General features: G+C 44.7%; 2 protein-coding genes and 1 pseudogene across 2 annotated transcripts; 2 read left to right on the plus strand and 1 right to left on the minus strand.

Moving 5' to 3' along the window:
• Positions 1-5,124: 5,124 nt before the first annotated feature.
• On the plus strand, positions 5,125-6,858 carry LOC120665838 (jacalin-related lectin 3-like). The gene is made up of 4 exons (XM_039945522.1): positions 5,125-5,460; positions 5,611-5,797; positions 5,891-6,097; positions 6,236-6,858. Exons 1-4 carry the CDS (start codon positions 5,183-5,185, stop codon positions 6,479-6,481), a joined length of 918 nt encoding a protein of 305 aa, XP_039801456.1. The 5' UTR covers positions 5,125-5,182; the 3' UTR covers positions 6,482-6,858.
• Positions 6,859-11,308: 4,450 nt separating this feature from the next.
• Positions 11,309-16,313, minus strand: LOC120695057 (annotated as a pseudogene).
• Positions 16,314-17,604: 1,291 nt separating this feature from the next.
• LOC120695058 lies at positions 17,605-19,014 on the plus strand. The gene has a single exon (XM_039978378.1). It carries the CDS (start codon positions 17,605-17,607, stop codon positions 19,012-19,014), a length of 1,410 nt encoding a protein of 469 aa, XP_039834312.1.
• Positions 19,015-24,408: the final 5,394 nt, after the last annotated feature.

Genomic DNA, 24,408 nt, shown 5'->3' on the forward strand with positions numbered 1-24,408 from the left:
AGAGGCTTATGCACATTCGTCTCCACCAACACACCCAATTGCCTTAATGCTTAATTATCACCAGCCTTATGCTTAATCATCAACAACGGTACAACCTCAGTTTTTTTTAATAATATAATCATCACCTTGTAGCTCCTAAAATATTGAAATACCACCTTATGCTTGCCTCCATATGAATTTGCCACCGTAGATTGCCAGCCTTTCAATTTAGTTTTGAGCCTGTTGCTTGTCTGGAAGTGGTATAACAATAAGGGGCTTTCACGTTCTTGCCCCTGTTTTGAAGTGAAATGGTGATTTCACCCTTATTTTTTGACTTGTTCGAATTTAACCCTGCTTTTTGAAAACGAAGGAAGTGTTTGCACCTGTTTCGTGAAAGCGAGTTAACGGTGTTAAAATTGCTATGAAAAGACCAATTTGCCCTTGCGGATTTGCCCTTACTATTATGTGAATTTGGTGATTTTACCCTTATTTTAAATAGGAGAACATTTTGACAGATCCAAAATAAATTTTCTTAAGAAATTTCAAGAGAGGGGTGACTGTGAAAATGAATGTTTAATATGATATGTCTTTTTTGGAATTGATCTTGAGGAGAAGTGGGCCTATGTGCCTACTCCGATGATTGAGAAACCCTTTTTCTCTATACCTGTTGATGCTACACCAACAGTGCAAGATGTTGTAGTGCAAGCGTCTATTGTTAGTTCTTCTGTTGTGGCAACAAATGAGAATGAGGAACATATCCTTCAGGATCTGATAGAACCAATTGCCGCAGATGAGGGGGAGCAATGTTAGATTTGATCTCGGACCTAGTCCAACCCCTAATCTCGCGCCCTGATCGGGGGCACGCAATAAACTCATGATTGGTGGGCCCCCATCGCGCAGCGCCATATAAAAGAAACGGTAGGGGGCGGGGGGCACGCGTGCCAAGATTCGCCGTGTCCACCAAACCCACCTACAACCCTAGATCCGATCAGCACGGGTGCTGAAGCGACGGGAAGTGCCGCCAACCTCGTCGCCCCGCCCCCTCTGCGCCACCACTCTGACACGCCTCGTCCACGACTCTGGCCGACCACCTCGACGCCGCCTCACCGACCTCTGCACCACCATGGCAAACAACCTCGAGGCCGGCTCTTCTGTGTCTGGTCTGTGTACCATTCCCCTCTCTCTCTCTCACACTCAAGAACTCACACTGTACATTCAAGTTAGTCAAAGGTATACCAACTGATTCATGCCTAGTCAATCTAATTAGTATAACACCTAGACGTCGCGGGGGTTTCTCGCAAGGCGAAGGAGCGCCACGCAGGGTTCTTGCGACGACGAATATGATAGAATCCCTCTAAGCCAGTTTATCGAGAAGCGGCAGGAAGCTTAGCCCTGTGCCTAATCACGTGCGTGTCGCACGTGCTACTATGCTAGTTACACAAAGAAACCACAACTTGCATCCCTACTCACAATTACGCTGCGATGCATGAGAGGTTACACACATGCATCATGCTTATCAAATTCCATCTATAATAACTCGCTGGCTATCCACACCCCTTGTGTATAAATAGGACAAAAGTCTTAGACTAAGCATAAGGTGCCATAGCCATTGCAATACCGTACCCCCTCAAACTCAAAGCCAAACCATGGCCGCCTAGTCCAGCTTCCAAGCCAGTCCTGCGCAGTGCTTAGAATACAAAGAGCTTCACGATGACGCAACATTTCCTCCACGACCGCCATCCGGCCGCACCGAACGCGCCCCCGATTTTGAAGCCTAAATCGGCAAACCTACCTCCACGCCCGGTTTTGAGGCCCAAACCGGTAAACCTGCCGTCTCCTATGTCGACAAATGTCTGACCTCCCGCCAAGTGCCACGACGCCTACAAGACCATTCACGACTTGCCCGACACCGTCTTTATCACGTTCATGTACTCTTGCTCTTCCGTGCACCACGTGGACCACCTGTGACTCCGCCTGGACTCCTCGGGCCTCTCAGTCCAAGCCTACTCCCGCTCACCCTTCACCGCCCTTGGTCCATCGGCGTGAACCTTTCGCTTGACCTTCACCTCATGCCGTCGACCACCATGTCACATCCTACGCCTTCACATCACGAGCCACTTCACATCACGAGCCAATTGTAAGAGATACATCAAATCCACATAACGTTGTCAATCACTCATCATCCAAGAGTAACCACCATTGATCCTCATATATGTATGGATATTTTGAACAAACCTCTTTTTAATCTCTCAAGCTTGCCTTAATTTCATCAAAGGGTTAGAGTGCTCCATATCCCATGATAAAGTACACCAAGGCACGAAAAGGTTTGTCGCCTAGTGGTTACAAGAGTCTCGATAGCACATCAGGCTCTAGGTTCGACTTCTTGTGGGAGCGAATATTCTACTGAGTGTCTGAGATGTACTATGTAATATCAAAAGAAAAAAGTACCCCGAGTCCTGAGTTCATGTGTGCACGAGAGTCACACAAAGCGTAGGATAGAGTAATAATACCTTAAGTTTACAAGATTTTGCTGGATTTCCTCATTGGCGCTCGTGTGCGCACGAGAATCACACAAGCGTAGGATAGAGTAATACCTTAATAAGTTTACAAGATTTTGCTGGATTTCCGCATTGGTACGCTCGTGTGTGCACGAGAATCACACTACCGTAGGATAGAGTAATAGCTTAAGTTACAATATTTTGCTGGATTTCCGCATTGGCTTCATTCTTTGAACAGATTAAAACTCTACAAGCTGTCTCTGATCATGAGCACTAGATGTCAGAGCACTCATTAATACATATCGATCACCTCCAAAGGCCGCCAAGCATATGTTGCCACTCCTCACGGGGCCAGCGCCCCTCCTCACGTACGGGCAACTCGGGCGGCGCTGCCGCGAGGCCCCTTCCTCCACCGTTCCTCCCCTCGCCGCCACTGGAGCAAGGCAGTGGAAGCCCGCTCGGATGCAAGGACGGCGGCGGCGAGGCCTCTGCTCTCCTCCTAATAGTATTCTTCCCCGAGGACCGGTGATAGCCGACGTCCGTCAGATCTGGCGGCTTCCTTGCCGGATTTAGTGGCCCCTGCGGCAGGCGTTGCAGCACCAGGCGGAGGCTCCTCGCGTTGCTCCCATCCTCCTCTGTCTCTTGCCTCGCCACCGCTCGAGCAAGGCGGGATAGGGCGCGGCATGCTCGCTGGTCGGCGTCGACGAGGCTCAGCCCTCAGGTGGACCGCCGGCTTGGTCGCTCCTCGTGGACGCACCGTTCGGGTGCGGCGCGTACGGCAACAGCCTCGTCAGTGACTGGTGCAGGTGCAGGGAGAAATCCGCCAGCCGGCAATGGTGAAGCTTCTTGTGTGCTGCTTTTCCGAGATGCGCTACTCTAACTGCTGGTCCGTGGTAACGTCGCGTGCTAGAAAACTGTCTGAGGAGGTTATAGTCCGGCATTACACTGTTGTCAACATCGGTGATATTTCTTGATGCCATTACCTCTCTGGAGGCGATATCGATATCTCCTCTCGCACCCATGCGCTAAGTGGAGATTTAGGCGAAGGATTCAGCAACCAACTGATAATCCAGACATCAAGTTTTTAGGTAGACGAATATAATGTGATGGATTAATGCCACGTGAATACATTATAAGATTGAAATGGAAACAAAGAAGAAAATTGAAGCTTGTACTGTTTTCTTTTCTTTTACCGTGCGTCATGCCGCTCTTTTTCTTCTGCACCGGGCTGCTTTCATTGTGGCCTGTGTCGATTTCGGGCCTCTTCGTCGGCCCTCATTGGTGTATGTTGCTGGCCCAAAAGCTAATCCTGTCGCAGCTGTTGTTACGGATCGTATTGGATCATCATGTGCACGTGTGCCGGTGTCTCGGCACCATTTTGTAGCGCTGTCGTTCGCTTGTACTTTTAATATCTCGATGGAATTCCTATTTAATTTCTGAGTCAGGCTGTGCATTTCTATTTAATTTGTTCGAAATACGTGTTTAAGGTGGTAGCACTATTAGAGTCATCCTCTTTTCAAATTGTTTCAAGTCCAGTGTTCCAGATGATGTGAGGCCGCCATGATCGATGGCTACCACTTCGATCATCCAGCAAGAGGAGCCTGACAGAGTGAATGCTGACTGCTGAGAGCCTGAGATATTGTCTTTCATTTCATAGAAAAAAACTCACGAGTAAGGAGGTTTGGGAATCATATGTTGCTCCAAGTGGCCCATAAGAAATATCACGGCTCAGATGTTCATGTTCTCCAACCAGTGGGAGTCGATCTGGATGTTACCCTTGTCAACTGAAAGTGGCAAATGCTCGTGCCTGGACTCTGTAGATTTAGTGGCGTGTAATAAATTATTTAGATGAAGGAATCTTTATTGGAAAATGAGTAAATTACACCCACAATACAGCAAGTTGTAATGTTGTATCACTTTAGTCTGTCAAGTTGTAAAACGTGCAATAATCTCATGCTACAACTAGTAATTGTTCTTGGAATGGATCGGAGGTGACGTTGTTTGTAGCAATCGTATCTGGTAACGCATTTGGAGATGAATATAGGAAGATGATGTCTGCTGCTACTGCAGCGAAGAAGGTCGATCGGCCGATCAGGAGATTAATTAGGGAATGGAAATCAAACACGTAATTTGATCTTTGAGGCTCTGAGATTCAGTTGACCTTCAGCTAGCCTGCAGCAGGCTTATAGTTGATTTTTATCACTTGTGTGCTTGGGCTTGGAGTGGAGCATTGCAAACAGCATTTGTAACTCGTACACCCACTTGTGAAAAAAGAAATCAAGAACGTACACAGAGCTTGCTAATTATGGCATACCAGACACGTGATGCCAACTGGCTACATGCATGCATCTGCTGACTCTGGCAGCCAAGCAGACACGGCTCTATCATTGTCATGGTCGTAGTTGTGGTGCTAAGGCTGCTATATCGCCACATGCGTCGTCTCTCTGACTCTCTGTGGATGGGGACCGTTAGCAAAAAAATAAAAAAGTTCCTATATTAATTACCCAAAGAAACCACAACTTGCATCCCAACTAGTAAGTCTCATGAGGTGGCCCTTTCTGAATAACTTGCGTCATGCTTATTCAAATTCCACCTAACACACGTTGCTGGCTCTCCACTCCTTGTGTATAAATAGGATACAAGTCCTAGCCAAGAACAAGGTGTCATAGCCATTTGCAATAGCCCCTCAAACTCAAAGCCAGACCATGGCCACCTACTCCAGCTTCCAAGAAGATACAGGGAGCTTAGAATACAAGAAGCTTAACTTTGGCAGCCTGTACCTTTACCACACCCAGTTTGGCCCCAAGGCTAACCAAGAAGATATAATCGCGCCCAAGAATGGGTTAGGCCGGACAATCGCCAACAACTGGGAAGTGTATGACGGGGTCGGCCCTGGCTCCAAGCTTGTTGCCCGGGCACAGGGCCTGCATATAGAGGCTGGTAACTGGCACAACTCCTTCAGCCTAGTGTTTGAGGATGGAAGGTATATATGTTATATATATATATATATATATATATATATATATATATATATGTAAATATGATATATATATTATTTATATATAAGGAAGGTAATCACGGTTTAATTAATTATTCCAGTTACTTAACATGTATAGGTATGCATACACTGTAGGTTCAAGGACTCGAGTTTTGAGCTGATGGGAATACACTCTATGTGGGAGTGGGCTATTGTTGGGGGGACTGGAGATCTTGCTATGGCAACGGGTGTCGTAAAAAAGGTTACGTATGAAAGTAACGCTGACGGAAATATTTTGGAGCTCACCGTCAGAGCATTCTGCCCTGTGTTCAACGAGTCAACAGTGAGAACTACCCTTGATGTGTAAATTTCTAAATTGCTGTAATTTATTAACTACCAAAGTTTATTTACCATCCTCCACCCACTTAATTTCCAGGTTACGGAGAGCCCTGCCCTAAAGATTGGGCCATGTGGTGGACCTGGAGGGTACGCACAAGACATCGAGGAGGGCCCCAAGCGTCTGGAAAGCATCACAGTTCGAAGCGGAGTTGTTGTCGACTCCATTGAGTTTTCTTACATTGACCATGCTGGCCGAAGGCGCTCTGCAGGGCCATGGGGCGGTCACCGTGGCAATCCACACACGGTCAGTGAGCTGTAGATATTCAGAAGTCGATCTCCTTGCGCTCAACTTACGTTAGTTCATTGTGAATTTGAATCTTGGTTTCGGCAGATCAGCAAATCTGATGGTATCTGTCCATTTTTCATTTTCATTGTGCATCAGATCCATTTGGACGCCGACGAGTTCGTCACGGAAATGGCCGGAACAATAGACAAATTCGACATAAACAACGACACTGTCATAACTTCACTCAAAATCGTGACTAACCTGCAGACTTTTGGTCCATGGGGTGATGAGAACGGAGCTCCTTTCACTATCCCGGTGCAGAGTGGCAGTGGCATTGTGGGCTTCTTCGGGCGCAGTGGGGTGTACCTCGACGCCATTGGCGTTTATGTGAGCCCCATCTGAACGGTGGCATGAAGCTTGATACGTTCCGGTGCTGGGCATCCACCAGAATGCAGCCGTAATAGTATGGGCAACGACGTTTGCCAATGTATTGTTTTGTCCAATAAATAATAGGGGTCTTTTTCGTTAGCAATAGACTTGGTGTTAGGTCTGGGTTCTAGTTTTCAGAGTCTGTTGAGTCTTGTTCATGGTTTTTCAGATCTTTGCCACTCTCAGAGTCTATCCGTCAGTCTGGAGGGAACGACCGTCAGTCAAAGTCGTGTTCATGGTTTTCAGGTCAAGCTGGGCCGCTATGTCTTTCCGTTGCTCTATTTGTAACACTTGTTTATATGTATGAAATAAGAGCAGAAAACATATATCACAGTTGTTAGCGGCACCAATCTCTGAAGGACATTATTTTCCGGTTTGTGGACCTAATTGACACTCCATTACAAGTTAATGGAGATATGGGCATTTTAGTCATACCAAATTAAATGAACCATCAATGTAGTATCCAATGTCTTATATACATATCAATTTTAAGACTTCTGAACATTTATGAACCATCAATGTAGTATCCAATGTCTTATATACATATCAATTTTAGGATTTCTGAACATTTATTTACTTAAATAATTCAGCCTTTAGTGCATTGGTGTGAGTTGGTTCAAAGATTTCTCAACATTTATGTTCTATTTGGTACTCAGTATCCGGATGCAATAATATCTAGATCAGGGTTCTCTTGCATTAATTTGTAGGGGTACTGCTTGCCTTTTCGCATGCTATAAGTACAAGTGCACCGCAGTGCACATTGTGACCAGAACAGCACAAGGATACCATTTGCACATGCTCCCATAGAGGCCATACTTGTCATACTAGCACCAACACCATAGTAGTAGAAGATGCCTACCAAAGCAACAATCACTCGACTTCAGGTTTTGGCTCTAGTCTTTACCTTGTTTGTTACAATGCCTCATGCTTGGGGCGAGAAGGATTGTTACGATGAGAAAGACGCTTTTTTGCAAAAATGTGCATGGAGCATCAAACGCGGCCTCGCCTACATGCCTCCACACCCCATCTGCTGTCGCACCATACAAAAAATTGACATGACGTGTGTCTGCGGTGCCATCGTGCCTGATGAGGAGGAAACCGTAGATGTGCGCCATGCTTATTTTGTTTCACGAGATTGCCACAAACCGGTGCCTGCTGGAAACAAATGCGGAAGTAAGTGCCTGCTAATACTACTTGATTAGTTTCTTAACTACTTTGATACTTCTACGATGTTAACAGGTAGAAACAAAGGTAGTAACAAAGTAGCATGGCATTTGTATTTATTTTTAGGTTGGACTGTTCCTGGAGCACCAGCACATCCTCTTCCACCGCATCCATGAGAGCACGGGAAGAGCAAATCGAATAAAGGAATGGTCATGAAAGAATAAATGTGTCCACATCTGAGGAGATGGAAACAATGTGTTTTCAGGTTGGGGTCCAAAGTATAAGCAGCCAAAAGCTATGCAACTCATGCATGTAATGTGACATATATATTATATGTATGAATATTTGGAACAAGCCTCTTTTTAATCTCTCATGCTTGCCTTAATTTCATCAAAGGGTTAGAGTGATCGTCCATATCCCATGATAAAGTACCCCTAGGGCCAGAGTTCATGTGTGCACGAGAATCACACAAGCGTAGGACGGAGTAATAGCTTATAAGTTTACAAGATTTTGATGGATTTTTGCATTGGCTTCTTTGAACAGATTAAAACTTCACAAGCTGTCTCTGATCATGAGCACTGGATGTCAGGGCACTCGCTAGTACTCTCTCCATTCCAAATTATAGGTCATCTGACTTTTTTTTATTAACCTCAAGTTTGACCACTCGTCTTGTTTAAAAAATCGATGCAAACATTGTCAAATTTAAGTCATTCTTGAAGAACTTGTATTGGTTAAGCAAACCACAACAAAAAAAATGATATTTTGCACAAATTTTTGAATAAGACGAGTGATCAATAAACTTGAAGTAAAAAAGTCAAAGATCCTATAATTTGGAACGGAGGTAGTACATATCATCGATTCCGATCCATTATGAGCCTAAGAACACTGGGATCGATCACCTGCAAAGCCGCCAAGCATGTTGTAAGGATCACCGGGGTGTCCGACCCTAGAGGGGGAGGGGGTGAATATGGTCGCTAATCGCTTTTTAACCTAGGGCTCAAACTACTTGCATAAGATAAACTTAACACGTCCTATATATGCTAGTAAAGACTAAGGTTTATCTAAACTACTCTCTACTTACCCCTAAAAGACTTGCAACCTATAGCCAAACCTAATCAAACTAACTAGGAAAGTAAAGGCACGCAAGAAGAGTAAATATGGAAACGTAATACGATAAGTAAAGAGATAAGTGCAAGAGGGATGCAAACTCCCGAGTAGACACGGTCATGTAACGTGGTTCGGCACAAACGCCTACGTCCACGGGACACCGAGGCTCTTCCGATCACCGTCTTGCACTACGCCACCAAGGTGATGCCGGCAAGCAAAGGCAAGTGCCCACAAGACACCGAGTCTCGTGCACCGCCACCGTCTCTCTCGGTCACCCGGCCGAAATCCACTACGGAGCTTCTCCACCAAGGAGGGGGTCTCCTCTTCCCCCGCACAAAGTGTCTTTGCCACTCCACACCAAGACGGAGGGTCACACGACGGATCACAAGGATTGCTTGCCGCAGCAAGACTTCTCTCAAGGGAGCTCTCGCAAGAACTAATCTCTATTACAAGCACTAAGCACTCTCACAAGTGTGCTTAAGCCTATATGATGTACAATGAAGCTCTAAGGTGGTTGGAGATGATCTTTGGCTCTTGTATACTTCCTTGGTCTCCAGCACTCTCAAATGAGCCGTGGGGTGGCATATATATAGCTCACACACCCCAAACTAGCCGTTGGAAAAAGGCTGACAAAAAATGCTATCACCGGTTAAACCGATGCTCCCATTTTTGTCATCACCAGTTTAACCGGTGAGTGCATTTTCCAACTAGCCGTTATACTTCAACGGCTACTCCAATCGACCGACGTATTCAACCGATGCAGCGTCGGTTTAACCGGTGAGTGTAGTTGCTGAAAAACTAACTCTCTGGACAACTGCACCGACGTTTACCAATAACTAGCGTCGGTTTAACCGGTGTATAGATTTTGCCTCAGCTGCTGTGTCCAATGCACCGACGTATTCAAAAAACCTAACGTCGGTTCAACCGGTGTTACCAGAACTCCCAGACGTGCTCCAAGTCAATGCACCGACGTATGTAATTTTCTTAGCGTCGGTTCAACCGGTGATACTGAAATATCTCTGTCTTGATTGTTTTGACTTGGTTTCTTCATGGTCTCTTCATTCTTCGAATCCTTCGGGCCTAGCTACGCTTATCTTCTCTTTATCATCACTTGAACCTAAAAGCCTGATAATGGTCATCTTAACAATCATATTAGTCCAAGTGTTGTGTGTCATTAATCACCAAAATATTATATTGAAATATGGCATGAGAGGCCATTTTCGCTACACATGTGTTGCGGCAAAAATGTGTTGTGTATTGTTGATGTGGGCGTACTTTTCTCATAAATTTAGTTAATGTTGGTGATCGGACTCTATGGGCATGCGCCAAGCGGCAGTGAAGAAATCATGTCCAAAACTTGAGTCAGTAAACGAAACATTGGGTGAAGAATTTTTTAGTCCAAATATGCTACTGAGGGAACGCATTGCTACGTGACACGTGGTGTACCCATGGCTCTTCTTTTACCGTGCGTCATGTCCATCTGCTCTTTTTCTTCTCCACTGGGCTGCTTTCACTGCGGCCTGTGTCGATTTCGGGCCTCTTCATGGGCCTCGTTGGTGCCTGTCTGTTTTTTCGCTTCCCTGTTGCTGGCCCAAAAGCTAATTCTATCGCAGCTCACCTTTTTTCTTTTTTTTTTACCTCTAGCTGGCATGCCTGCTCACGTTTTACTGTTGTTACGGATATTATTTTTCGATCATCATGCGCACGTGTGCCAGTGTCTCGGCACCACTTTGTAGCGCTGCCGTTCGCTTGTACTTTTAATCTCCATGGAATTCCTATGTAAATGCCTTGTTCGGCTGGCTGGCTGGCTGATTTGGCGTGAGAGGAAAACACTGCTGGTTGGCTGGCTGGCTGATTTGGTGTGAAAGGAAAATACTGTTGTGGCTGGCTGAATCTCCCAGCCGAACAAGGATATTGGTGACAACATCCTCGTGAATTTATAGATGGCCAGTGCAACTCTTTTTCATATGTGTACCTTTGAAATAACGGATTGGAGATCCAAGATCCTAAACATTCCTAGAGAATGCCTCCATCTATCTAAATTTTATATGGGTGATGCCATCCTCGGTCCTGAACATTTCGAGGACAACTTTGTTTTTCCGAAACTTTCTTCCCAATTCAACCCCACAATTCGGAGGGATCAACCAGCAGGTTTCGATCTTTTATACATGTTAAAGTTCAAATAAAAAACTTTACACTCAAGAGCATCCAGATCATACAACTCAGAGCAACAGTTCTTTTTTTTTTTTGAACAAACGACACTCGATAACTCAGAGCAATAGTTGATGTAGAATCACACAGTGCTACGTATATGTTCAGGCATAGGAAAACCCAACAAATAAACCAGATATCTGGTAATTTCTGTACAATGCACGGTCCAAATAAACCAAATAAACAAATCAGAGGCCTTTTATTTAGGCGGAAACATTATTTATAACAATGATTTTTTTTTGTCTGCAATGCAACCAATAGGATGTGTGTTCCCAAGAATTCCCTGTTCCACGCTGGGCACACAACTGCTACAGTCTGTCAAGAAGAAGAAGAGAGCGTGGTACCCATGACACGACCTGCAAGGCGCTCAGATTCAGGTCCTGGTTCTGGGACATTGCTTGCGTCTGCTGCTGTCTGGCCAGGGATTATCGTAGTGACGTCTCTCTTGCAGTAAGCTGGCTGTTTGGGCAGCGGCAGCGCAGCATCCTCGCAGCTCAGCATCAGAACAACGTCCCACATGGTAGGGCGGTCCTCGCGGTTCTCCTCCACGCAAAGCAGGGCTATCTGAATGCATCTCATTATCTCAGCCGCTCGAGATTCACCCCGGAGCAAGGGATCGACAAACTCAATCAATCGTCCATGATTCCAAAGGTCCCACACCTGAGAAAAAGAGAATTAGTAATAATATTAATAATCTTTCTTTGAGCAAGAGTATTGTACTCTTCTGGCTGCAAATGCAAGCTCACTAAAATCGAAAGTCAGGCCGTATTTAAGGTGCGGACAGTATTCAGCTTCAGGTGTCAACAAACTGCAGGCTGTTGAGACGGTAGATACATAAACAAGTTTGCTCTAGATAAACCTTGCAAACTCCTGCTGACTGCTCAAGGGAACTTGCATGCTCGAAAGTTTACTTACCCATGTATTCAGAGGCCCATATTCACGTGGTCCACTTGAAAGGGGACAGAATCTCTTTCCACTAATAATCTGGAGAAGCAAGGCCCCAAAGCTATAGACATCAGACTTCGTTGAGAAAAGACCCTTTTCTTGATATTCAGGGGCCACAAAACCGCTGAAGAAAAAAAAGGTAGAAGTGAAGACCTTCAATTAAGGAATAGTAATACAAACAATGCAAAACAAATATATATTAGAAATCTTACGGTGTGCCAAACACGTTTTCTTCAAGCACTACATCCACACCTGGATTTAATATTTTGGATAAGCCAAAGTCAGAAATCTTAGGAGTCATATCAGAATCCAAGAGAATGTTGCTTGGTTTCAAGTCACGGTGGATAATATGCAGCCCACTTTGCGTGTGCAGGTAGGCGACTCCCTGAGCTACACCTTCAATTATTTTATAGCGCACTGGCCAGTCAATCGACTTCCCGGTTTTTCCTGTAAATGCGGAACCATTAATTAAAACAATGAAGTTTGTATATCAGTAAAGGTAAGACAACCGAATTGTTATTTGGGACATACCAAAGATGAGTGAATCCAAATTTCCATTCAACATGTATTCATAGACCAAAATCTTCTCTCTTCCGTGGTAGCAATAACCTAGAAGCTTAACTATGTTTATATGTTGAAGCTGAGTGATAGATCGAATCTCATTGTCAAAATCTAGTTCTTGGAAATCCAGGCTAGTGGGTACATCCAAACGCCTTTTGATGGCCACCTCACGTCCATCAAGCAATAAACCCTGGGGAGTATAGACACCAAGATCAAATGCTTTCCTAAATGAACTAACTGAATGTATGTGGCGGTTGACAGCAACATTCGTTATTAGATTTCCTAGCTATTGTTGCACTTGCTAAATAAATAACCAATATTTTATCATTCACTCTGGAATCTCAGATTCTCAGTGCTGCTTTGCCTTGGGTCATTGTCATTCACTAATAAATATACTTTGTACTTTCAATGCAGCTCGCACCCTTTTTATGGTTGACTTCAAGAGGTACAAAAGGAGCCAGTAAAAAATGTGGCTATTCACAATCCTCATGAAAGCCTAGGTTGCAAAGTAAATTACATATTGCTCCAGGTTATGATGGTAATATTTATTTAGAATTTCCAGAAAAAATGCTATTTGGTTTCTTTATAAGCAGCATTAAGTTTAGTTAGAATAGCGAAATCAATCCACTTGTCTGACACATGTAAACGCTAAGCTTTAAGCTGCCCCTAAATTTAAGCATTTCACATTAAGGTGTGTTTGTGTCACATAACCAAGTTGATCCAATGTACTCCTTAAGTAACATAAATTGAACCATTATTCGTTATTCCTTCTGATGGATACAAGGCACTAACATTGCTAGAAAACGTGGTATATATAAAATTGAATTATTTCTCTTGTAAAGAATCCAAAAGGCTAAAAGTTGAAAGGAAGTGCATCCCCTACCTCGTATACAATGCTAAAGCCACCTAGTCCAATCTTACTTCCAGGTGAGAAGTTATTTGTCGCATCCACTAATTCCAAGAAACTGAAATCTTTAAACCCTGTCAGAAAACAAAAATTAGCTGCAAGTCATTGAAAATTAATTATTTCAGATATGTATCCCTTTTTCTACCTACATGGTATGAGGGATCCTATTTTCTTAAAAACAGGAATATGGAAGGGTAAATGTTTATAATGAACGTGGTACAACACACTACAAGGGATATTGAAATGGTTTGACAATGATGCATAGCTAGCTCAACTTGTACATAAATAATACATGCAGGGATAATGCATAGCTAGAGATTTTTTTTTAAAATTATCTAGTTCCTAAACTCTTACCTCTTACTTTTGGAACAATAGACCTATGTATAATGTTTGCCCCAACATCTTTTTTCATCCATGGAAACTTGATTCTCCTTGATCTGGTTGGAAATGTTTCAGCAACATTTTGAGGGCCTGCAAGGAATCTGATCTAAGATTCTTGTGCTATTTAGGCAGAGAGAGAACAGCCAGCAAATGAATACAATCACGATGGGAGAAAAATCATGTCTCAATTAGATAGGAATCAACTACAATATGGAAACAACTCTATGTTCACCGTATTTCAAATGCTAGTATAGCTGACCTTTTGTCCAAAGATGTGTTTTGGACCAGCCCCAAGCCCTCAACATAATTTTTGAAGTTCAAAGAGAATACGGTCAAATAGACTACATTATTTTGACCAGTGCTGGATGCCAAATATTTTCTTAATCTAAAAACTAGTTAAACTAAGTTTATTGGAACTTGCACTATTTTAGCAATGGTGATGATATATGCCTGTTGGGATCAACACAATCACATATGAAAATGCTGACATTGTTAGTTCCATTGGGTTACTGATGGTCTGATGCTATCAAATTGAATTGATGTATGACAAACCAATCAAAAAATTGGATTGTGACTACCATTAGCTATATCACCTAATTTACATACAAACTACATGGAAAAAAAATGAATGCACACGTGTATTCTACGTAAGATTATAAGGTACTGTGGTCAATTACCAGGTAAGTATACACAATGAAGAATTACAATCAAATATATTGGAATACCAACATTTAGGAGTGCACTATTCACACAAAACAGTAAATCTACCAGCATAATCACTTGCTACTTGGTACTCAGTAACTTTGAATGGCTCAGTTACTGCTCGAGTTCTTTCAAATGCACCGCTCATTTCAGTCCTGACAATGTTAAATAGTTAATCAGCAACAGCACACCTAACCAACCTTGCCTCACAAAAGCTAAAAAAAACAATCAAATGTATTCAACAAATAAGCATATATAAAAATAGCTTACCTAGCATCAGGATTTGAATGACTAGTAAATGACCTAAGCAACTTCGCTGTATCCTGAAATAACAAATTAGTTCAATTTTGTGTTAAATTTATGAAGCAAAAGCTGTAGCTGACAATTGCAATTATAAGCTTCTCAATCTAATATCAACACTGACAAGGTCAAATGCCCCATAAGACAAACAGACAGAAATCATAAACTGCATTATTTATTTTTTCTTTCATGATACAGTGGTTTCAATAAAATTCTTCTTGCCGCCCGAAATGCATCTTTTTTAATCCCTATGGTTTACAGTTGTTTGACCTTTGCAGTTACCCCCTGCAATCTAGTGGTAGAATCCACTAGAGTTGGAGCTTTTCTTTTGAGGCAAAGGTGAACGTCCAGTGGAATATTCTGCCATATCGAAATAAGATATTTTTTTAAACTCACATATGAATTGATAATCTATCTTCATGTAAATACATCCTTTCAGTCTCATCCACTGCTAAAGAAAAAGGTGCACTGATTCTTTTTTTGCTTAAGTATTCAAATAAACAGGAAACTAAGAATATTACCTCATTCTGTGGAGGATGGACACCATTCAGAATACGTACAAGAAGACGTGTGGTGTCGATGTGACTAAGGACAGGAAAGAGCTGGAGGTAGAACTGTAGAAGTCGATACTGTTCTGCACCTCGCTGAACTTGTTGGCTAGCTTCTCGCCATAGAAAAAGAGGTATATATTACGGCTGTTCTGGCAAGATGTTACAAGGATATATGCACGACGGAGGGTATGTTCAAGTCCGTTCAGTGGTCTCCTAGTCTCTGGACGCTGCATCATCTCTGAGCCCTCCATGCTCTGCAGGAGGTCAGCGATCATCTGGACCCGGTGCTCAAGCTGCCTGCAGGCCTTCTTATTACGGCGAACCGTGTGCACCGCCTGCATGATCATTGAGGTGAGCCCAAAGGCATCCAATCCAGACAGCTGTGCAATCGTGGCTGCCTGCCCTAAGCCATTCAACAGTGCAATTTCTTTTTCCTGTTTCTGATTTACACTCTGCAAAACTGCACAATAAGATAATTTGGTTCCAGCTCTCAATGGAATATGAAATGTATATATGCAGAATGCTCTGTGGTCTCTTTGGTCTTGCGTTTATACATGATCTAGTATTTTCTTCTTGTTTAGTGAAATGATATGCACTTCTCCTTTGTATTCAAGAACAGAAAGTACTATGGGTCTGCTTGGCACAGCTGCAGCTAAACAAATTTTTGGGGCCGGTCGTCCCTAACTCTAGAAATTCTTTAGAGCTGGAACTGTGGGCACGTGTAAGGTATTTGATTAAGTAATTACATCATTATTTTGCAAGCACATATGTTTACACCACTTCATTCTATTTTGCAAACTCGAAATCTTTCTTGGATCTAGGAGATAGAGCTGTGCCAAGGCCGTATGTATAATCACTTACTAACTCCATTACTGCTTGAATTAAAAATACAACCGCTCATTTCATTCCTGTCAATGTCAAGTAGTGATATGGCCTTGTCAGACCTATTGGACATTCTGTATACTTTTAGTTCCATGCCTACATAATGACAGAATGATGAACAACAGTCCAGAGTAGTTTTCTAGCACAAATAAAAAACACTACAATTGACATATTTTTGTGGCGTTTACTACCATTGATGTTCTGAAGTAATATGCACTGAAGTATCATCGTGATGTATTCTATGAAGCATATAACAGAATAACACAAATTAATTGCACTCGAACGTTTAACGATGAATTGATTCTTAATGATGTACTCTGTCTCTTCTCAGACAGGCGAAAAAAATTATTGTTAGATGTACAAATGCATCACAAGAAAGAAAGAAAAAAAAAACAAAGAAGCAGAAATGGTATAAAACATGTGCTAAGAATGTCATACCTAACTAGCATCAGGAATTGAATTACTAGCAACTGACCCAGGCAACGTTTCTTTATCCTGAAATATCAAAGAAGTTGTTATATAGGAATTGACTTAATATCTACTGACCCAGGCAAAAGCAGTTCTTATATAGGATGCCATAAGGAGAGAAGCAGAAACAGGACAGGAAGATGGTGCATTGGAAGAGACATCAGACATAAGCACAAAGCTGCCCGTTTCTTGCAGTCACAAAAAGAATCTGAATATCCTCAAAGGATAAGACAAGGCCGGCTGCGTCATCATCCACCATCTCCTGTTGTGGATGCATTCTTTGGCAAGAAGTATCAACGCAAGAAGAAGCAGGCGGTGTCCACAACGGAGTAGCATAAGTTATTGCTTTTGTATTAGTTTGGTTGTGTTTTTCAGGGGTCTTTTAGTTAATTTCCAGATTCTATAAATGTGAGAGCCAGCGGCTCATTAGGGTTTTAGGTAGTAGATAGTTCCCGCAAGACTCAGAGCCTCTTAGGAGGGCGAGTTGGGTGTTATCGATCTGCCCTTGTAATCAGGTTTAGATTCAAGCCATATCATCTTGGTATCAGTCTAGGGCTCTTCCTTGGCCTGGTTCCATCATTTCTCCACCATGTCCTACATCCTCTGCGCGCCGCTAAACCCTACCGCTAACACCGCTCATGACCGATGCCGATGTTCCGGTCACGAAGGCGATCCTCGATGAAGTGGTCGATCGACTCGTCAAAATGGTCGGCGACAATGGCAAGAAGATGAACGACGACGTGACGTCGCTCCGCCAGGAGATCAGCCTTCTCTTGACTTCCATCAAGAATGTCCAGACGCAGGTCTTGGATAGTCAGGGCCGGTACGACACCGATGGATCTTCATCCGGCAAATCACCGACCACGCCGACGCACATGCTCTGATTTCCCAAGTATGATGGTTCCGACGACCCCATCATGTGGCTGCACAAGGGAGAGCAGTTCTTCCGCGCCTATGGCACGCCGGACCATCTCAAGGTGTCCACGGCCTCGTTCTATCTGGAGGCTGCCGCCAGCCAATGGTATTACAAACTCGAGAAGAATCAAGGTGCTCCGACATGGCCGCAATTCGTTGATGCCATCAATCGGCGTTTCGGGACGCCGCTCCGCAGCAACCCGTTGGGCGAACTGACACATCTCTGCCGCACCACCACCGTCGATGAATATCAGGAGAAATTCCTTCTCTTCCTGGCTCGCTGCGAAGGCGTCACGGAGGCCCAGCAGATCGCTATCTTCACAGCCGGGCTGCAGCAGCCCCTTCACAGACGTGGAACTACCGAAACCCGAAACTACAGATCGCTATCTACACCAGCAACACCCGCTGCGCCCGCCAAACCAGAACTCCCGGCTGACAGTCGGTTCAAACGCCTCTCACCTGAGGAGATGGCGCAACGGCGTTTGGAGGGGTTGTGTTTCAGCTATCTGGAGAAGTTTTCCAAGGAGCATGCTAAGCAGTGCACGGGAAAAGGCATCTACTTCCTTGAGCTCGACACCGATGCGCTCGCATCCGAGGACGGTGGCTCGGATGATGACCTGCAGATCTCTGTGGCCGCCATCACGGGTACTCAGTCAAGTGCAACATTGCATCTTTCCACGGTGGTCTGTGATAAGGCTGTCGTCGCGTTGGTCGACTCTGGCTCAACTCACTCATTCATCGACGGGTCTACAGCGCGCCGTCTGGGTCTGGTGCCATCGCCTCGACCTGGTCTCGTTGTCGGTGTGGCGAATGGGGATCGCGTCGCAGTGTCGGGAGTGTGCAAGGCGGTGCGGTTCGCTATCGGCACAGAGGAGTTCGTGGCCGACTTCTTCGTCATTCCACTAGGGGGCGTCGACATGGTCCTGGGGTGTGACTGGCTCCGCACCATGGTGTTCTGGTGGCACGACCGTCGCGTCAGTTGGAGCGGCATGCGACCAACGTCTGCCATGGTCACCGCTGGGGCGGACAAGCGCGATTATCTGCTGGCTCTACTCGACGAGTTCGCCGACTTGTTCGCAGAGCCCAAGGGCTTACCGCCGGCGCGCTCTTTCGACCACCGTATTCATCTTCTTCCGGGAACACCACCGGTGGCTGTACGTCCATACCGGTACGCCCAATTGTTGAAGGACGAGATCAAAGCTCAATGTCAGGCAATGTTGGCGCAAGGCATCATTCGTCCTAGTACTTCGGCATTCTCTTCGCCGGTGCTTCTCATTCACAAAGGTGATGGCTCCTGGAGATTTTGCGTGGACTACCGCGCACTCAACAGTAAAACGGTGCGGGACTTGTTCCCCATCCCTGTCGTCGAAGAATTATTGGACGAGCTCAAGGGCGCGGTGTTTTTTTACTAAGCTGGACTTGCGCAGCGGCTATCACCAAGTCCGGATGCACCCCGATGACATTGCCAAGACGGCGTTCCGAACACATCATGGGCACTTTGAATTCCTTGTGATGCCGTTCGGCCTCACTAATGCTCCATCTACATTCCAGGCACTGATGAATGCTGTGCTACAACCTTTTCTTCGCCGGTGCGTTCTTGTGTTTTTTGATGATATTCTCATATTGTTGGCGCTCCTTAAGTATCTATTTTATCCCCTGTTTAACTTTGATAATGGCATGAACTTAATATCAAAATCACTAACCATCCTAACCTCGGCCCAATTATTGGTTGTTTTCGCATTTGCACATATATTTTGGAGGTACTTCGTTTTTGCAAGTTTTTGGCCAATTTTGGAGCACGAAATGACGAGGCCCACGATCGCGCGATGACAACGAAGAAAGACGAAGGCCAAAGCCCGAACAAAGGACCGAAGGCCGTGATGATTAGAGGCCCATTCGTGCACATCCACCCTCCAATGAAGCCCAAAGGACAAAGCCCACAAGATAAGATCAAGATACTTCGGGACTATGCAAAGCAAAGAGAGATTTAAGGAAGGATTTTCCATCATATCCTTTTCCTCGAAGAAATCTCGAAGATAACGATGTCTAATGGGGTGCAATCGTGAAAGGCATAAACTCTAGAAGACTCCAGGAGACTTGGGGAGAAAGGAGGACACGAGACGGCAAAGAAATGGGCCAGGCCGGCCGGCCTGGGTTCATTGGGCCGGCCGGCCCAGCCCCTTTTTGAGGTGGTTCGGCCTCCCCTTTGACCTAGGGTTTCTTGAGGCTATTTAAAGACCCCTCCCCAAGGTTCACGCAGAGAACAATTCGGGAGACGACGCCAAAGAGCAGAGAAGATAGAGGGACACCTATCGGAGAGCCGAGGGTCGTGCTAGTTGTCTAGGGGCTTCCCTAGCCGACGTGGGAACCTTGCAAGGAAGACCACGTCGGAGTTCTAGAGCTAGGATCATCAAGATCAAGGTAGGGCCCCGGTTGTGATCTTGTGATGTACAATCATTCATGGTGAAGTTATTTGTGATTCCGAATGTTTAGCGACCATGTTCTCTCTTTCGATTTCGTTCTTTTCTTTGGGTTTGCTTCATCCTAGATCTATTATCGAGATAGATCGCTTAGCATGATCTTGTAGTCATGGTGGCTAGAGGTTCATGGCGGAACTACCAAAGGGGGTTCGACTTGCTTCAGGGTACTTTCGTCCAAAGGGGGGGCGTCGTGACAGGGCGTTGCCACTGAGTAGGTGGGGTATCGAGAGATCAGAGTGGAGATTTTGAGTTTAAAGATGCTTTTCATTGAGATTCACATCTATCTTACTTCACTACATCTAGCTGGAACTACAACATATGCATGATCTAGGTGATCTAGATTGGTTATCTCTAACTTTCTCTTGCTACCTTCGGTGTTTGTCGTTTTTAATAGATTATATTCGTTTTTCACCATCTCAACACAAATGAATCTCTATGCTAGTAAATTGTTTCTTGTATATTTGGTTCTGTGGATTGATAAACCTTGGGGGAATACTCTAAGGGAAAAGCTACACGAACCGTGTGCTTGCGGTATACAAATCGGGGGCGCTAAGGAGCGTCAACAAGCTTTTCTGGCGCCGTTGCTGGGGAACCATCGATATAAGATCCAATCTTACTTGCATTCGTAAATATTTCTTTTTCTTGATTTTTCTTTTTGACCTTTTTAGATCTCTTATTTTTCTGAGCTAACTAAAAAAACGGATCCATTCCACGAAAATCAATCTAATCTAGTGTTTGCTTTATTTTTCTTTTATGTTTTAGATCTTGTATATTCATCTTTTAGATCTGGTATATATTTTTTCTTTTTCACTAACCCCTAACAGGAGATGGACGGGAGCCTCTCCAACAAACCCAAAAATTTTGTGGATGATCCAGAAAAAAATTTACAGGCAAAGGAGATGAGAAGCACGATCAAGGAAGCTGGAACTAGTAGATCCAAAAGAAGAAGTCGCCGGTTCATCGTCTTCACCTCAAGCAACTCCACCAACAAGTCCAAAGGAGGCGCCACTTCACCAAGGGATGGCGCTACCGGAGCAGGAACATACGATCGGAGAGCTATGCACTCTGGACGTTCGGGACTTGCCGATCCAAAATCTCGACAACATCGGAGTTCCATTCGAGATCAAGACTTCAATCATAAGGATGGTGCAAAGCTCGCCCTTCACTGGAAAAGAAGACGCTAATATACATCTTCAAGCGTTCCTCCAACTATGCAGCACCTTTGACATGCAAGGGATGACTCAAGATCAAATAAGAGCGAGGCTCTTTCCGTTCTCTCTACTTGGGAGAGCGTTGCAATGGTTTCATTCTCTACCACCGCGCACGGTGCAAAATTGGGAGTCCTTGATGAAAGAGTTCATGACGGAGTTCTACTCGCCGGGCAAGACCCAGATTCTATGCAACAAGATTGCAACATTCGCGCAAGCCCCGATGGAGACTATTGCGGAAGCCTATGAGTGCTTCAACGACTACATCCGCGCCGTACCTCATCACAAGTTCTCAAGGGAGGATGTGGTCCAGAAGTTCTATCAAGGCCTCATTACTGCATCAAGGGGGATCATTGACACATCGGCCAGAGGTTCTATCATTCAGCTCACGCCTACTCAAGTTTTCAAGCTATTCAAGAAGGTGGCAGACAATGACGCATGGGCATCATCGGGACGCCTACAACCACTCCAAGCCGTGGGCGCTGCGAAGAGTGTATTGCAAGTGGAACGTGAAGAAGTGCTAGAAGGGAAGATCGACTTGCTCATGAGAAGGTTGGAGAAGATGGAATTGGAAAAGAGAGAAGCTGTTGACGCTTCTTAAAGCACCAATTTACGTACCGCAAGCGCACGGATCGTGTAGCTTTTCCCTTAGAGTATTCCCCCAAGGTTTATCAATCCACGGAACAAGTGTATTACTATGCTTAACTAAGCACTAATGATGTTGGTAAAAGATTTATATTGAGTGTATGAATGTGAAATAGATCTAATCTAACCAATCTAATCTAATCTAGACTAGTGAGCAATGGTAGGTGTGTGCACAAGATATGAAGAGCATTTGTCCATAGGGTCTAGGATCACTAGAGATGTAATCGCCAAGCAACGAAGAACGGATCTAATCTACCAAAGGTGTGTTCCATGATCAAAAACTTTCCCTCCCGCATACTGTCACTACACGAGGATAATCGGTAACGAATCAACAAGAACACGATAGTTGATGTAATCTAAGTAAACCATGCAAGAGCAAAGCAAACCCAAAGCCAAGTCGCGAACTATTAGGCATCAAAGCATCATCAACAAGAATCGTGATAGATCAATCTCATAAAGGATTCGGCAATTACAACTCAAGACCTCCTTTCAACCCCATGAACAAATGAGGACTTTACCCCATGAAGCTAGGCGAAGCGTAGTCGATCATGGTGGTGAAATCTCCGGCAAGGGATGGATCCCTTGTTGTCCTTCAACTTGCAGCGGCGCCGAGGGACGATGAGGCCTCCGGTGTCGCCTTTCTCTTGTGTCTAACTCGAATGCATCTCTGGATGCTCTTCTCTGGATCCTCTAGATCTTTTCTGCTGTCCTTCTGCGATCCTTCTGCGATCCCCCTCTTTGACGGCGGCTTTGGGGTATTTATAGGCAGATATGGTCGGTAGTTTTGGTAAAACATAGATTAGGGTTGATGCATACTTCGTGCTGAAGAAAACTGAGACCGATTGGGCTCCGAAATGGGCTAGGCCGGTCCCATCTTTCGCGTGTGGCCTCTTCCTCTTATTCCTCATCTTAGCCCAGTTGAAACCATGCGTCAAAATATCTCCGAAAATGTCCAATTTCCTGTCAAAATGCAACATGCTCCAAAATCCAGGATAAAATCGAAAACGGTTAAGTTCGGGTGCCAAGTGGCGGGTTAATACATGAATCATCCCGAAGAATTTACCAAAACAACTCCTAATTGTATAATAAAATGGGTACTTAAGGAGCGCCAACAGAAGCCCAAGCTATTGATTTGAAGGCGGCCGAAGCAAGGTCTACATGTGAAGAATGTGGAGAGTACGGCCATGTCCAAAAGAATTGCCCGGAGAAAGCCAAGATGCTCGACTACATGAAGAAGGGAGAATGGATTCCGCCACCCAACTTCCGCTATGGGCAAGGTAGACCCCAATTTAATGCAAGCTCTTCCATTCAAAACTCGGTGCCTCTTCGTATACAATTGAAGGAGTTCATGGAGGAGCAAGGCAAGATCAACAAGGACATCGTCACCAAGTTCAAGGCTATGGACAAGATCTTGGAGAACATTGATGGCAAGGTGATGGAGGTCGGGAGCTCTAACCTTCAAGTACTCAACATGATGAAGATGCTAGAGATACAAGTAGCCCAGCTCGCCGGACGCCTATCTAGCAACGAAGGAAAATTGCCCGGGCAACCTCAAAGTCCGGAGACGGCAAAGGCAATTCAAACTCGCTCGGGAAAGGAGATCGAAGAACCCGAACATGCAGCGGGAGCAAGGAAGCCTAAGCTAAGAGTTGAAGTGGAGACCATCATCAAGGAGAAGGCACCTACTCCTATGCCAGAGATAGTCACCGAAGAGCCGGAGTTTGAGCTAGATGATATAGACACCAAGATTCTACCGCCAAGGCCACGATATTGCAAAGGTAAACATGAAGATGAGCAATTCAACAAATTTGTTGACATGATACGTAGGTTGAGCATCAATATGCCGCTCTACAAGTTCCGACGTATTCTCGCTACTTCAAAGACATCATGGGAAACAAGCGCGAGATACCGCCAAGCACTGTCAAGCTAACCGAGGAATGTAGAGCGGCAATCGCTAATGAAGCTCCTGAAAAGAAGAGGGACCCCGGATGTCCTACCATCCTGTGTTCAATTGGATCCCTTATGTTCGAAAGAGCACTTTGTGATCTCGGTGCAAGTGTCAGCGTCATGCCAAAGAATGTGTTCGAGAAGCTACGCTTACCGGAGCCGGAGCCCACCGCCATGTGCCTAGAGTTAGCGGACAATTCCGTTCGCTATCCTTTGGGAATCGCCGAAGACGTACTGAAAGTGATCGGGTGCTCTAGCCTAAGAGGGGGAGGGGGTGAATTAGGCACTAATAAAAACTTTGACCTATGGCTCCAACTAGTTTGCACAAAACTTAAACTAAAACAAGCTATCTAGATGTGCAACTAGGTTGTTCTAGTGTGAAACCCCTATCCTAAAAGAGTTATGCACCCTATAGCCTTTCCTAACAAGAAACTACTCTATGAAAATAAAGGCACAAAGGTTGCAAGTAATAAATGCGGAAGCTTAAAGAGCGGGATAGGAGATAGCAAACTCTTGATGCGGGTGT

This window comes from Panicum virgatum, chromosome 2K (assembly GCF_016808335.1).
Source record: "Panicum virgatum strain AP13 chromosome 2K, P.virgatum_v5, whole genome shotgun sequence".
In the NCBI taxonomy this organism is placed as follows: domain Eukaryota; kingdom Viridiplantae; phylum Streptophyta; class Magnoliopsida; order Poales; family Poaceae; genus Panicum; species Panicum virgatum.